Consider the following 17,059-nt stretch of genomic DNA (forward strand, 5'->3'; position numbering starts at 1 on the left):
GAGAGAAAAAGTTTTTATTCTAAGCCTTTTTGCACCATTTCTATTGGTGCAATCATCATGAAATTTTCACACAATGTAAAGGACAGCTGCTGAGCTCAAAGGATGCAGAAAAGTAAAAATCGCAAATGGAGATACATGTTATTCACTGGACAGCGACAACATGCAGGTCTTAAAAGCACAGTAAAAAGCCAGCCTGTTTCATTCTAAGGGTTAGAGGCTGACAAAGGGTCATTTTGGTACATAAGTCCACATACACATCATAAGAGGACGTTAGGGGGAAAAAAATCAAAGAAAAATATAGAGCCTTTAAAGCAGCAGTTCTTGAAATGGGGGCCTCACACTGCAAAAAATGGCTTGTGAGTAGAAAAAATACTTCATGTGGGGTAACAAGTAAATTAACTAGCTTATGTATGCAAATATGTAAATACTTTGAATGAATGATTCATTCAAACAATGCAATTTTTTTGAGTTGAACAAAACTTCAGTTTTGTAAGTTTATTAATCTGCTTAAGCCATTAAGTGGTAAAAGAGGTAAAAAAAGGGTAGATATTATTAAATGTTATTGAAATACATGCCAACTGATCAGAATTTACAGCCATAATGTGTCCACTTATTAAAAAGTTAGTAACTTTTTTTTTTCCATGAATGGCTGAAATGTACCGTTCTGTAATAATAATATTCAACAGCCTTGCTTGAAATTTGAGTGCCAAAAGTGTAAAAATAACAATTTTATCATGGTCAGTTCTGCCTCTGCAGCGCCCCTCTGGTTCAACCCTGCTATAGGTGCAGATCTTCGTACCAAAGTCCAAAGACATCACAATATCCAAGTCAGTCAACCAACGTTACTGTCCTATGATGACACCCCACTCGAGCCCAGGGCCATGTACAGACAGATGGCTCTGCTCATGCACACTCATAAATACACCATACAAGCCTAGAGCGAGGGATCAGTGCCATTTTGGATGTTTTTCCACACATATTGCCTCACCACATTTAGCATGTTATTTAGTGCTCTCGTGAGTTATTATAGGTCATTCTTACAGTTGTGATCAAATTTATTCAACCCCCACTGAAATAAAGTGTTTTGGCCAGTTTGACATTGATTTTGATCATTTCAGTCATCTTATTTACAATTATATCAAAGAGGCACTTATAAATTAGACAAATATAACATAACATTTATGATGAAATAACCACAAATGTCTTTTCTGTGCTCACATCATTATCAGTTTTATTCAACCCCCTAGTGACATTATTTTTTAGTACTTAGTACAACATCTTTTTCCAGTTATGACATCTTTCAAGCGTGAAACTTAGCTTGACACAAGTGTCTTGCAGCAACCTATGGGTATCTTAGCCCATTCTTAATGGGCAAAAGCCTCCAGTTCAGTCACATTCTTAGGCTTGCGCACTGCAACTGCCTTCTTTAGATGTGTGCTTCGGATCATTGTCCTGTTGGAAGGTCCAACGTCTCCCAAGCCGCAGGTTTGTGACTGACTCCATCACATTTTCCTCCAAGATCTCCTGGTACTGAAGGGAATTCATGGTACCCTGCACACGTTGAAGTTTTCCTGTACCATTAGAAGCAAAACAGCCCCAAAGCATAATTGACCCCCTGCCATGCTTCACAGTAGGCAAGGTGTTCTTTTGTTCATAACCCTGGTTCTTCCTCCTCCAAACATAGCGCTGGTCCATTGGCCCAAACAGTTCTAATTTAGTTTCATTAGACCACAGTGCACTGTCCCAAAACTTTTGTGGCTTGTCCACATGACTTTTGGCACACTGCAGTCGACTTTTCTTGTTCTGTGGAGTCAGCAAGGGGGTGCGCCTGGGAGTTCTGGCATGGAGGTCTTCGTTATGCAGTGCGCGCCTTATTGTCTGAGCTGAAACTTTGGTGCCCACATCTGACAGGTCTATTGTCAGTTCCTTAGCAGTCACGCAGGGATTTTTCTCCACATTACGCTTCAGTTAGTGCACAGCAGTCGCGGTCAGGATCTTCTTTCTGCCACGACCAGGTAGCATTTCCACTGTGCCCTTTAACTTGAAATTGTTAATGATACTTCCGATAGGGTCTCTTGGAATATTTAACAACTTCGCAACCTTCTTATATCCATTGCCATTCTTGTGAAGAGAAATAACTTCTTCTCGTGTCTTCTGGGACCATTCTCTTGCCTTCACCATGCTTGTAAACACACCAGTAGATGTCTAGAAGGAGCTGAGTATCACAGTCCTTTTAAATCTGCCTAATTGGTGCTTATTATGCTTGATTGCTGCTCGTTGACATCCACAGGTGGTTTTAATACCTGATTGAAAACACTGGAATGAACCTCTGTTCTTAAGAGTGGTAGTCGTAAAGGGGTTGAATAATTGTGTCAATGAAGAAATCCCAAAAAGGCCATTTAATACTTTATGACAAAAACAATTGATGCTATTTTAGTTGCATTTAGTTCTTTAACAAGTCCTTGTAAGATTTAATTATGAACGCAATTACAAATGTGCACTGAATTCCATAAAACCCTTCACAGCATTGGGGGTTGAATAAATTTGATCACAACTGTAGTTATTGAATTTGTAGAGATTGTAGTTTTTAGCCTTTTAGACCCAGCTTTATACTGATAACATTCAATATATGATTGGCTCTCAAATTTCAACAGCAAAACAAGTAAATCAGGACTGTTTCATGGAAGATCTTTCCACCCATATGCATTCATTCTCCCACTGATCACAAAGAAAAAAAATTATCACCAGGTATGAGTTAAAAAAGTAAACAAAGACTTTATGTGAACTCAACATATGCAGAAAGTGGTGCTTGGCCCCCCGAGATTGCTTCTGGCAGCTACATTTTCCCTCATCTTTAAGTACTGAAGCCAAAGACAAGCATGAAATAGTAGCCAAACACTGACTATGCTGGTTTTGTGTGTCTGTGTGTACGTATATGTGTGTATACGCAAAAAGGCAGAAGTGATCCAAGTGCTATCATCTCTTTTATCGTCCTAGTCTTTCCCACAGAGACTTTGTAGCGCCCAGAAATGCCCTGAAAAGCAATATCACTGGCTTTGATTTTGATATCAGTCACACAGACACATGCACTCACACATTCATACGCGTATGTAGAAAGAGACACACAGCACAATCACTCAAAAGAAAGAAAGGGAAAAATATGACAAGGACAAAAATGATCACAACAAAAAGTTGCAAGAAGGAGATGTAAAGGAGACAAGAGACAGTCAAACTAAGTGAAAGGGAAGGAAAAGGTGAAACAGAAGACATGCATAATTCAAAATATTAATCTGAATATTAAAAATGTGAGGCGATTTTTTAAAAAGCCCCAGTTACAGCCTTGATTTCCCTGGGAATTAAATTATTAAATGGAAATGTACCTAATTTTAAACAGTATCAAAGCCTCTCGTTCAAGGCTTTGAATAAAAGAGAAAGATGAGAGTGCAAAACAGGGAGTTGTGTTAAAGGACAAGTAAACAGTCTTTCCATCAACATCTCAATGAGAAAGGGATCAATGTGAGTTGTCAGTGAGGCCTGACATGCTCTTCTTATTTCTTTCCTCTCCCAGCTTCTCTCCCTCTCTGTGCAATGTAAGATAACAATATTGTCACAATTTCTATCTTTACTTTCTCTTCCTGTCTCTCTGTCTGTCGAGAGGTCTACCTGGATGTCAGCTATGCTGTCAAAACGTCACCAAGACACTCCGTTCATCTCCTTCATTCGTCCTTTATACACTCTCTCAATTTAGAGTGAAATAGAAAACCAGCAAATAAGGCTGAACGATAAGAAAGTATAATAAGTAAGTATACTCTTATTTGTACACAGCATTAACTGGATGATTACCGAGTAGGACACCCATACATTAAATATTAATTACCTTAATTCCAATAGCATTTTCAATACCACCATTGATGTTCATTTGATTATGGCTATATATGCCCTGCTGTATTACAAAACATAGTTGCAGTGATCACACCGCAATGGTAAGATGCCAATGAAAGTGTTTGTCACATTCCCACTACAATCTCAATATCCCACTTATTGTTGCTGCTGTTGCTGTTTTCCATGTCAAAAAAAAAAAAAAGTGATTTTAACCGGATATTCTAACCATTCTGCTTCTGCACTGCATCACAGCCACATCACTTGGACGGTTGTCCTGTGTTTAAGCTTTGCTTTACTGACTATGCCTTGTTGCCTATGGTATAAAAGCTTATACGGTTTATCCACAGCATGGCAAGATTACAAAAAACATGATCACGCATTTTGTCATGCCCACTACCAACAGATCTGTACCATATCCAAGTACTCACGGTGATTTTGGTTACCCTTCTAGTTGGGGTTCTTTTGCTTTTGGCATTAAAGAAAGACAAAATTCAACGAATATCATGGTGTTTGCAACTATAACTCAAACGGTCAACTGAATGTTAGCTTAGCGAGAAGGCTACAGACCAGCGGCCTGTATTTCCATGGATTCATGCTGAGCCCATGGAACCCACCACAATATCTTGCAGCACGGGACTAATTTTCTGCGTTGTGGGCGGGTAACCAGTCCGCTGCAGGCGGGAGCGGGACTGAAGCACACATGAAGAGAAATCCCACAAGTTAATGAACATAAATAAAGTAGAACAATCACTAAATCATATACATACAAACAGTTTTAAATGATAACAGTAAGACAGTTAAAATGAATGAAGACATTCTAAATGTTGTTAAGGAAATGATCACGTCAACAACATTCAAATTCTCGTAGCTCACAGAGCTGGCGGAGCCTTCAGTCTGATGGCCACCGTTGCTTAGCTCAGCAAAATAACAAAAATAACCACTCTGTGGTTTAGTTCCTGCTTTTTGTTTGCTGGGAACGAATCATATGGTGAAGTTACTTCACAGAGAGCCAAAGCATAATGTATTTGTGAATAGAGTACGTCAAATATTAGATGCCAGTTGGCCTTGACAGAACTGCATGGGCAGGAGGGGGCCAAAACATTTTGGTTGCAAGCAGTAGTGAGGTACATAATACCGAATTTCTGAGGGAACAGGTGGGAGCAGGATGAAATCTTGCAGGAGCAGGACTTTAAAAATTGTCCCACCCAGACCTCTACTACAGACCCAAATAGTGCCCTGTACCACAGTATTGGGCGTTCCTGACTAACTTCTCCTCTGTTGAAACAAGCAGAAATGATAAACTAATGTCGAGTGCCGGAGGAACAAAGTTAAAATTGAACCTGTTCCATGGTACGTGCAGCTGTTTGCCGAAGTTTTCCTGGCTCTGACTTTTCCCCTCTTTCAATCATTGCCACTTATCGGTGAGCTCCCACGCCACCAATCAGTTACCCCTCTAACTTGAAATACTGTATTCTTTTTCAAATACTACAATATATCTTATTACCATTGTACCACCCAACTCTGATGTGTGTACATACATATTAATGAAGCCTTAGGCCATATTGGAAATGCTACTGTTGTGATAATGATTTTAAAAGATCCTCCAGCAAAATAAAAACTAGAAACAAGCAGCAATGTTCTACATTTCTAGGCCAATTTCTCCCTGAAGGGAACTGTCAAAAGCCTGCGGTAAATCCTAGTGGAACATCTTTAGGTTTCTGATCTCTCTGCTAAATTTGCAAAACGATCTGTAAAGAGCAGGAAGGAAAAGCAGTATAGAGTATAAACTCCTTTATTGTATGCCACATACCCACAGGCTGCTCACAGAACTGCAGTGTGCTCATACATGCAGTTAATTATATGTTCCCTTGACCTGTGGGAATCCTGGGGAGTGTGTGAAATAATGTCTTCTGCATCACAGACACACACCACTCAGAAACTCGATTTTAGTTAATTATATCCTGTAAATGCAGAGAGTCTGAGTGGAGTCACACCAGCTTGCACACATCTGGAAAGCTTCCAAAATAGATTGCACCTGAACATATCAACCATACATATTTGTTGCTGCATAAGGCTCATTACATTGAAAGCTTAGTCTTTTCTTCAAGCAACAAAAACTGTAGTCTAAACTACAACACATTTTATCAGCAAAGGTCATTAAAAATGACAGAGATTATTAACATATGTAAAAAGTTATTACAGCTAGTTTAGTTCAGACATCCATGTCTCATCACCTGAGAGCGACCTGCACCACTTCCCAAGTGGCCTTGAAGCAAAAAGAGCTAAAATGCCTGAGAAATCATGTGTGGGAAATTTAAAACTGCACAATACAAGACTCTCTGACAATGTAAGATTTAGAGAACTCTCTGAAGGAAATGTGAAATTTGTTATATTCAGGCATTTTTTTGTAATGTGGGATGTGCTTCAGCCACCTTCCCCAACCGGATAAATCTGAGGATTGGCAGTATGAACACAAACACAGAGTATTTAAAAAGAACTCTTGGCGAAGGACATCTTCCGAAGATGCGAGTGCGTTATCTACTACTGTCATCATATCATCATCTGTATAATGTCAATTTTGCATTCTAGGCCTAAACATCGAGCCGGACCTTCTTTAATGCTCAGAGCAAAATTTGCAATAGTAAGAGGCTGGTATACCTGGGTTGGTAAACTTGTAAGCATACTGATACTTAATTGAGTATCACTCAACTTTGGTGAGGGCGAAGCTAAATCTGGGGTGCTCAGACCTTCAGACCTGTTTGTCGTGGTTAAATATGTCAGTGGATGAGGAGGGGAACCTGCTGCTGTTTCCAGGGTGGTCTTTTTTCTTGTTCAGACAGGTCTGTAGCTTCAAAAGCTCTTTAAATCATCCACTCCAATATTTGTTGTTTGGCTAGGACTGAACTCACGTTCACTGCTGCTTTTCATGATTAAAAAAAAAAAAAAAAAAATTCTATAATTCTAATTCATTACAGTCTAAATGACTCATAAATGCTAAATTTTAACAAGAGGGCGAAAACCAGGGCTCCTATAGCAACATACTTCAGGGCTTCAGCCTGACTATCACATCTGGACATACTTTGAACTTTAGTAACAAACATAATTAAAATGATGGTGAATTAGGAAACCATACATTACTATGATAATATGACTGATTTTGAGAATGAATACTCAAGTAGTTACCAGTAAGTAAATGTTAATGAGTATTCAAAGCTTATAAAATGATATTCTTGTAGTATCACAGTTAGAACAATGGTGAAGTTAAAGGCAAAGAAGAAAAAATAAAGAGAAGGGGGTGCGCTGGGAGGCTATGAGATGTCGATCACTCGGCTGGCTTTGAGGCAACCAAGTAGAGCGTACCTTCTTTGGCAGCCTGCCAGAACTCAAACGCCACCCTGAAGGCCTGCGCTACCGTTAAAGTCACTGCCTGTGCCTGAGAGAGAAAGAGAGAGAAAGACTGTTAATATATTTTCACACTTTTATTAGTTTCCTTCCACAGCAATGTAAAAGAGTGTATAGGAGGAATGCAGGATATGTAGCAGCAAGAGCTGAAGAACATATATGTTTATGAGAAAACAAGTAAGTTTTTGCACTACTATACATCTTTGATGCAGAAATAAAAAGAAATGCCTTTATTACTTTTCCAACTATGAACACAATTCCAAAAAATTTGGGAGAGCAGATGAAATGCAATAAAAAGACAGCAGAGGGTTTATAAATCTACTTTGACCTGTATTTGAACAAAAACAGTGCGAAGACTAGATATTTAATGTTTTATCTTATTAATGTTTAAGGCTAGGAATATTGTGAAATATTCAAAAAACATCTCAAACAGGTGATGCAATCACACTTAATAAAAAGGAGCACCCAGTAAAGGCAGAGTCCTTAATGAGCAAGGCTGGATCGAGGCTCGCCACTTTCCCTCTACAGTGCTCATCATCTTCAAAAGATTACAGGAATCAGGAAAATTTTCAGTATGTGAAGTAAAAGGCTAAAAACGTCCATGATCTTCAACCCTTCAGATGGCGCTGAATTAAAAACTGCCTTGTGTCTGTGATGGATATCGCCACATGCTTTCAGGAATGATTTGAAAATAAACACTGTCTGTCACTGCATCCATAAATACAAGTTAAGACTGTGCTGTACACAGCACTTCTATGGACTGTAGCACGTCTGAATTGGACAGATGCACAGTGGAAATGTGTACTGTAGTCTGACTAGTCAACTCCGTCAAATTATGGATATCATGTTCTCTGGTCCAAAGGAGTAATGGACTATCTAGATTTTTACCAGCATAAAATTCAAATGCCAGGGTCTGTCAAGGTATGGTGGTGGTGGTGTGGTTGGGGATGGGTTTATTAATGGGTGACCTGAACATCACCATTAAATGATCACCATTAATGATAAAAACATTAGCACTGCTGTGTCTGATCCACCCAGACCAGCGCAACATACTAACACACCAACACCACCACGTCATTGTTACTGCAGTACCAAGAATGGTCCACCACCCAAATAGTACCTGCTCTGTAAGGGTTCATGGGGGTCCTGACCACTGACGAACAGGGTAAAAGGAGGACTAACAAAGTATCAGAGAAACAGATGGACTACAGTCTGTAACTATAGAACTAGAAAGTGCACCTATACAGTAAGTGGAGCTGATAAAATGGACACTGAGCGTAGAAACAAGGAGGTGGTCATAATGTTATGCTTGATCGGTTAGAAGACACAGTAATGAGGCACCATAATAAGTATCTATAACTAGAAAAATCTAAGTTAAAGTAAATAGATATTTATTTCTAGCGACTCTTTGGTGCCGCTATACTCCTCTTCTTCTCCCTTCTTCTCAAGAATGTGAATTCGGAGTCACAGTACAATTAGAGAAGGGAAGGAAAAGCAAGGAGTGGCCATGTAACGATCTCTCTAGAGATCACACACACACAAATATTCAAAAGGAGTAAAAAAAAAAAAAAATTAAAAAAATCACTCACCACTTTCTTTTTGGTGCAGAGGAAGGCATGGCACTCCAGCGTTTCATTCCGTTGGCTTTGAGCAATGTAGGCAAACACTTTATCATGCATCTTATCAGCGGTACAGTACGAGATCCTGCAGAGACAGGCACAAGAGACACGGGCTAGACAGAGACTCAGAAAACACTACAGCATATCAAGATTGTGCTGGGCAGTATTAATAATATTCAATATTAAAGTACAGTACTGTGTAAAAGTTAGAGAGCATTATTTATTTAATATCCAACAACTTTTTCAAACACATTTCCCATTTTCAGGAGGTATTTCTGAGGATATTAGATACACAATAAACCATTTGCATAAGGAAAACTCTTTAAAAAAAAAAAAAAAAAATGTGAAAAACCAAGTTTCCAGAACTGGAGGATTAAAAGGCCTGATGACATTTCACATCTTGCCCCTGTCACTGAACCCTTAGCCCCACCTTTTTCCATGTTCACACCTAGGGGTAGAGTGTCCCGATTTTTAACCACTGTATAACCACTGTATTATCTTAGTTTAATATCGTTTTAATGTATTATGATCCTTTTCTTCATAACAAGCATTAAAAATCACCAGCAGTATGCTGATATCTCAGTAGCTAGCTAGCTAAATTTCCCATTCCACCTTAAATAGTCCAGCAGTTCAGAAACCTGAAGCGCCAGAATGTAACTGCTGCTCCATTTAAGGTATAAGGAAAATCTGAACTAGCAGCTGGAAAACAGCTGAAGAATCTGGGGTGGACGATAATAAATAATTATCTCATTTCCCCCCTTTGAAGACATAAGATGCCATAAATGTAACTAAAGCCCAGCAATGAGGTTCCTGAACTTTAGCCTGCTCTGCTATCAATGAATGATTGAAAAATCAAGCCCCACTCTTCAGATCCAAATCCCCAGGTGTTTGTCTATCTTTCTACTGTGAGAAGACAACTCAAAGGAAAGGAAGTGTAGTAGCAAAGAAGCCCTCACCTCTTCACCATTAAAAACAGAAGGAAATTAGCAAATTTCTTTGAAAAAATGAAGGCAAGTGTCCTGAAAGAACAGAAGCTGTAATAATGACAAAAGAGTTGACGGACTGAATGCTAAGAAAACTGACACTACATTTAGTTGTTGAGCTTCTTTATAATTTCCCTTTTTTCCCCCGCCAATGTTAAAAAAAATTAAGAACCTATACTTATGCGCATAGAAAAAAATTCTTGAAAATCAAAAATCTGAAGCACCCCACTGAGCACAAGGGATTTGATAAACTTCTCAGCAGTAAGGACACTGCTAGAGTATTGGTCTGTTGCCCTGGACAGGGGATTAAGCCTGATCTTGGACTACATATTCCTTTCAATAGAGAATGTGACCTGAGGCTCATGTGAGGCTGCACCAGAGTGTTCTGTACCATTGGCAATGAGTTAAAGTAGCTGAATGTAGGTGTCTGAATACTTTTGGACATCCAATGCATTTTTATGTTAACATGGATATGACGTACTATCTAGCAATACAGCTAAAACTGAAAATCAATCGATCAATCAATTACACCAATACAGGTATATCCCACATTAACCAAAAGGGCAGTAGCAAAGACAAAGACATGTTCAGATAAATAAATAAATAAATAAATAAATGAATGAAAAGGGATCTCTACAGCTTTCTGAAGTCTAGTCCTGCTAAGCCTTTAAGCCAAAGCTGCGATCTCATTTCGTAACTCCTCAATCTCTCATTTCCACACCCAGCGAGAAAACTATTCGCACACCCACGCCCGCAGACACACACACATACACTTACACATGGAGTGCGTGCAGACAGCGATGACCTCATCTCCTCATTGTGCATTAAAACCTTCTGCACAGCTGTGTTTTGGCCCTGTCGTGCACCCAAACGTCACTAGAGACCAAGAGGCACCACTATACTCTCTGTCTCTCTCTCCCTCTGTCTCTCTCATCAGCTGGCCGTCCTTTTCACACATGTAACTGTACGTCTACCAGACCTCAAAATGACCTCAACGCAGTTACACACTCTTTAAACCCTTACAACTCCATACTATAGACTGGTACTAACTCTGAGGCCTACAATTACAATTAGTTTACACAGTTACCTTTCTACAATCCTGCGTTTACATCATAAAACAGAATGTGAAGCGGGTGCAGTTTGGAATGAGGCAAATGCATGTAAATGAAAGACCGCAGAAGATGCATTTACTGAGACACAACAAGTCTTAGGAAAAGAGTCTGTTTCTACGGTCTGACTGACGGTCTAACACTTCTAGAAAGCAGCACTGAGTGATGTTTATTTGAGCTGTGTGCCTGTCATACTGAGCTACTAAGTGTCAGCAGCTACGAACCAGGACAGCTAATCGGACCATTTGTCTACCTCAGGGTGTGTTTCAATACCTGCATTTAAAAATTTTTTAAAAAGCATTCATTTGTCAGCCATAATTTCATGATTGTGATGGGCACAATCACAGTCATAAAAGCTCTTTAATAAATACATTTAAAAAACCAAACAAACAACAAAAAGTAGATTACACCATCTGAAAACATTTACATTGTGTGGTATGAATCAATCTGAACCAACAAAGATGGTCCAAAATAATCTGAAATAAAACCTTGTCACATTGGTGTACATTGAAAGGGGAATTCCAAGAACTAAAAAAATTCTAGAATACTAGAAAAAATCTGCATACTTCAGTTATTGACATCTGAACAAAGAGATTCAGACTGGTTTGGCATGAAATGGTTCATTAGAGAGATTCACTGACTCAGATTCTTTTACAGTGGTGGTGTTACAGCCAGCTGTCTGGGCTGGAGGTTAGGGATCTGGCCCTGTGACCGGAAGGTCGCCGGTTCGATCCCCAGGGCCGACAGTCCATGACTGAGGTGTCCTTGAGCAAGACACCTAACCCCCAACTGCTCCCCGGGCGCCGTGGATAGGGCTGCCCACCGCTCCGGGCAAGTGTGCTCACTGCCCCCTAGTGTGTGTGTTCACTAGTGTGTATGTGGTGTTTCACTTCACGGATGGGTTAAATGCGGAGGTGGAATTTCCCCAGTTGTGGGATCAAAAAAAAAAAAAAAAAAAAAAGTATCACTTAATTTTATTTACGAACTAAAAACACCAAGAAACCTACACATCTAAGTATTTATTTGTAATGTTGAAGATAAATTAATGGTAAATTTGGAATTTTCTTTGGTTTTATTTACAACACCCTGTATGTATCTCACAATGAATAAATACTTAAAATATACATTTTAAGTCAATTAAGACAATTTAAGTCAAAACATTATCTCTGAATAGTTGTAAAACATCAAGCAATATATTCACAACCATTTCATGTAATATCTTTCAGAGGCATTAAACTCTTTAGACGTCTGGCTCCCATCACCACCACTGCGGATATTCTGACTTAGTATAATCACACCAAATCACTCTGGACGACTTTGGTTACATTAACCTTTTAACCATTTAATTATGCAGAAACTTGGAAAAAGCAGTGATGGACAGAAACAGAGAAGGTTTCCCTTTACCTTAAGTGAGATGTGTAATATCTCTTCTAAGTGGAAAGAGGAAAAAAGAAATCCAGAATTTTAAATGGAGTTTTAGAAGTTTCTGCACCATTTCTAATAACTTTCCTGTACTTTTTAATCAAAAACATTCCTGCAGAAATAACTCTTTCATTGTATACGGTCACTTTTTCAAGATCCATATTTAACGTTTTCTTTAATTATACTGTGTTGCAATCACTGTTTTTCAACCAATTCATTTTACTGTCGGCCTGCCTTTTAACCATTTAACATTTAATACTACTTTTCCCTTTTATTTCCACATATAAATACTATGAAGTTGTACTGTTAACTTTATTACTGTAAGCTTTTTTTAAAAGCTTTTTATAGCAATTTTAATACAACTTTCGCCTAGAAAGAGTGACAGAATGACAGATAGCTTAGCCATCAAAGAGTGGGCTCAAAATAGCAAGGTGGGGCGAGTGATGGATGACAGCTAAGTGCTATAGATTCCCCAACTTCAGAGATGTTCTATAGACTTCACATTTTATGTGGTAGAGAGGATTTATTTAGATGGATGGCTCATGATTGACTGCTTGGAGGTCTTGGTTTGAGAGAAAAGTTGTCTTAAACTGAGTACTTTTGCAGAGCATCTACCACTTTTACAGCAAGCAGTATGTTCACAGAGGGAAATGCAGCTATATGTTGTGTACCATTGACATATGATAAATTAAAGGGAAGTTGGTGTCAAAATCTGTGCATAATGCAATGGTTTAGATGCAAAGTCATTCAGAATCATACAGGAACCAGAAGTTGCACTGTCTATTTTATTTTTCTACATTACTTGAACACAGTAGCTGCCCTTTAGAGAAATGTTGTGATTTGACTAGTAGAAAGTCTCCAAAATTACTTGGAATAAAATCTCTTTACATAAACTTAATTAAAATCAAATAATGTTTTTGTCTTATTTTGAAGATACATGGTTTTATTTGTACAGTAACAATATGTTATAGCCATTTTATTAACTTCCCAAAAAAGCAAACCTACATGTGTCTTCTGCATTTTTATATGCCATGTTGACAATGATGAAGTAGCTTTAAATCTGAAGAAGAAAAAAAATATGTTTTTGGGGGGGATATTTTACCCATTTCACTGCCTAAATGTAGCCCTCCTCCATGAATGGATAAAAAAAATATATATTTTACACATATATACTAAATTTGTATTATTAATATTTTCAAAACCATGTTGCCGCAGGCATCAGGCAATGCATTCATGACAGTTTTACATCACAACTGTCTCTGAGACAAACTCTTCAGACGTCTGGTTCCTATCGTCTCCACTGTGAATAATTTCTCTAGAACAGAGCATTTCCTATCAAAGGACTTTGAAAGATTTTGCTCTTCCATCTCTTCCTTTCTTTACCTGTGTCTCAAAGTGAACCCTTGAGATGTAAACAATGTTTATTCTTGGCCTGGAACACATTACATCACACCATCCCAAATCACATAATTATATTAGCCAAGACTTGAACTTTCTGTGCATTACATACACACAAAAGCTGGCTAATCTTGCCCACTAACCATAAATGGTGTCAATCTCTAATCTACTATCAAACTGGGAGATGTAGATATTATTTGCATAGCAGGATATAAAACAAAATATATAACAATTTGAAAACAATCTGAAAAAATCATGAGAATCTAAGGCTCACTTCTACCTGTAACTCACACAAACAGAGGTGTTAGAAAGACTCAGGGGAACTAAGGGAGTGTCTAAGTCTGAGACTGTGTTGTGTCCATGTGTGCTTGTCTGTCTGTAGTTCTATTAATAACTCCAGGCCCAGGTGAGTCTCAGACAGACAACACACTGAAGGAGATTGATGGAAAGTCCTTGTGCACTCGCCAGCCTCCTCACACTCTCTCAAAATCTCCAGGCTGTGACAGCTTAAATCCAGACTGACGAGCTCTAGCCCTGGAAGGCCACAGCACTCCATGGCGTTTCATCCTCCCTGTTCTAACCTGTTAGAACTTGAACAGACCATGGATACACCAATGTGGAATTAGGGAAAAACCTGGAGCGGACGTTATTACCTTCTAGGTGACAGCACTGAGTAGCAGCATGCAGAGTAACCAATCTCTTATTCGCAATTAGCTGAGGGAAGTTATTAGGGTTTTGTTTTGGATGTGTTGTGGATGCTGCATGATCAGATAAGCTAATATGCTAAACAATCCAACATGATGGATGATGCGTTCTGAATGAGTAACAGACTAGACAAATTTTAGAAGTTAAAAAAAAAAAAGAAATATCAGTAACTAATGTGACAAGAATTGAAAATGTAATGTGTTACACTACTTTTAACAGCATTCATGTAACACTCAGGTTAAACCCATTTACAGCCAAATGAAAGAGTGAAGCATTAAAAGGAGGATGCTATGGCAAAACTATACAATATTGCATTATTTAAAATTACGCTCAATGCCAAGTGTCAGCTAGAAGGGTATAAAGCCTCCAGCATAAGCTGTGGAGCAGTGGAACTGCGTTCCTCTTGAGCAGGGGTTTAGCAACATGCTCTTTTACTGCCCTGTTGCCACTCCACAGCAGAATTTGATTTCTAGTTAAACATATTTTCCTTTGTAGTAAAATAAAGCTCGGCTGATTGTTCTAACAGAATCTTAACAATAAATGGTCTTAAACAATGGAGTTAATGTATAACTGCTAATTCACCCTTTAACCCTGAAGATTGCTACATAGACTGCTGATCCCACAGCAACAGGGACAACAATCTCGCCTAGCTAGTAGCTAACAGAATGGCAAAGAGAAAGATTTAAGACCAACATCAATAATTTGGAGAATTATTTGCATTTACAAACACGCCAGTTGGTTTCCTGATACGTTAAATATGCAACCAGAAACAAACACTAAAAAGTCACGGAGCTGAAGTCAGCTTTCCATGTTCCACCTTAAATGGTGCAGCAGTTATATGTTTAAGGTAGAATGGAAAATTTTGAACGAATGAGAAGCTGATTTCAGTACACTGATTGCACATTGAGAGACATTTTATACAAAAGCATTCCACTTTTGCAGAAAATGTTCCTGTCGGAGATGTGAGAAAAGCAGCTATAGCTGAGCTAAAGCTTAGAGCAAAGCAAAGTAAGTCTGCGCTTTCATTTATATTTTTAGCCTGTACTAGTACATTAGCACATGCCGAGACATATTTACAGCAAAGATGACAAAATGTTACTTCAATAAATTGAACATAAAATGTTGCGGCTCCCAAGGTGTTTTGACTTTTGTTGAAAGGACAAAACGCCTCTTCTCAACATTTGGGTTGCTGACCCCTTCCTTAGGGAGAAGTTTGGTTTGTCAAAGCACCAGCATGAAGGAAAAGCTAAAATGAACCAGTATTCTCTCTTTTCTGCTGTAATGCTGTGCTTCTGTGGAAGGTAAGGTCAGATTTGCATATACTGTATGTGCCAACTTTATGCTTCAGCGCTTTCCTTTTTATTTCATCATACTTTTTCTTTCGACATCTGATCTCATAAGTACAACTCTATACATAAATTGCTGCCCTCTTCAGGTTCATTTGTTCACTCTGTGTAGGTTATTTTTAAAAAATGTCAACAAAATATCTGTTGAATTTTTTTTATTGCCAACACTATGAATAATGTTGAATAATTTCTAAGTCATAGTTCCAACATCTAGTGTAAAGCCTTCCCACAAGAGTAGAAGCTGTTACTGCACGAAAAAGGGAACAAACACCCTTGACTTAGAAAAAAAAAAACTGGTATCTACAAAATTTTGGACATATTTTTCATTATATTGTCTTCCCCAAGGTGCATTTACACCCACTGACATGGCAGACTAAAGCATATGCCCTGTAATTATCACTCAACTTAGTAGCCCTTTATAGCTGAATTGGCTCTACTATTCTACCGAAAACACTGGACAGTCTGACACCATAAATGATGGGCGGCAGTGTTGAGAGGAAGCAACAACTCTGCTCCCTCATTCTGGCCAAGCTTGAGAGGAAACAAGCATGTGTTGATGCCACACGGACTCATTTCCATGCAGTAGAGGTTTTCTTTTTTTTTTTGGGGGGGGGGGGGGGGGGGGGGGGGGGGGGGGGTCTTTCCTGTTCCCACACAGGTAGGACTATATGTAAAACAGACTGTGTATTGAACTGTGGTCTTCACAAAACGAGATTAGAATAGCTCACTGAGCGATGAATTTATGAATGTGCACTACTGAGTGACCATAAAGCTAATTTTGGGCATCGGGAACTGACAGACAGATGCTTGTCTTGCTTAATACGAGAAGAAAGGGAAAATGTTGGAAGTCTGACCTGTAAATAGAGATGTTTTCTATCAGCTGATTTGAGGCACTGTCATAAAGTATGATCCCTCTTGGAGAGACCTTTAATGTTACTTTCTGTAGCTTCTTCCCACTTGCTTTGGCCTGAGAGAGACAAAAGAGAGAGCAAGAGAGAGTGAGTGAGAGAGCGAGATAAAAATAGAATAAAAGACTTTTAGTGCAACAGCAAATGGATGTTTACATTTGTTCAAACTCCAGCTTGTGCTCTGGCATGACTCAGTGAAAAAGGGCAAGGAAAGGCCTTTAGATACCATTAGACGGATGTGCTGTTATTCCCAAATGTCTCAAAAGGAACTGCGGACCCCGATTC

General features: G+C 38.8%; 1 protein-coding gene across 3 annotated transcripts in view; it reads right to left on the reverse strand.

Annotated features, from left to right (window-relative positions):
- Positions 1-17,059, reverse strand: part of ldlrap1b (low density lipoprotein receptor adaptor protein 1b) — a 75,499-nt gene that overhangs the window by 19,417 nt on the left and 39,023 nt on the right. For all 3 annotated transcript variants that reach the window (XM_017695467.2, XM_017695466.2, XM_017695468.2), the window contains exons 3-5: positions 16,721-16,833; positions 8,874-8,988; positions 7,243-7,315 (exon numbers count right to left, since the gene is read on the reverse strand). In XM_017695467.2, coding sequence (XP_017550956.1) covers positions 7,243-7,315; positions 8,874-8,988; positions 16,721-16,833 — 301 coding nt within the window. The remainder of the gene's footprint in view (positions 1-7,242; positions 7,316-8,873; positions 8,989-16,720; positions 16,834-17,059) is intronic.

Source organism: Pygocentrus nattereri, chromosome 5, assembly GCF_015220715.1.
Source record: "Pygocentrus nattereri isolate fPygNat1 chromosome 5, fPygNat1.pri, whole genome shotgun sequence".
NCBI lineage: Eukaryota > Metazoa > Chordata > Actinopteri > Characiformes > Serrasalmidae > Pygocentrus > Pygocentrus nattereri.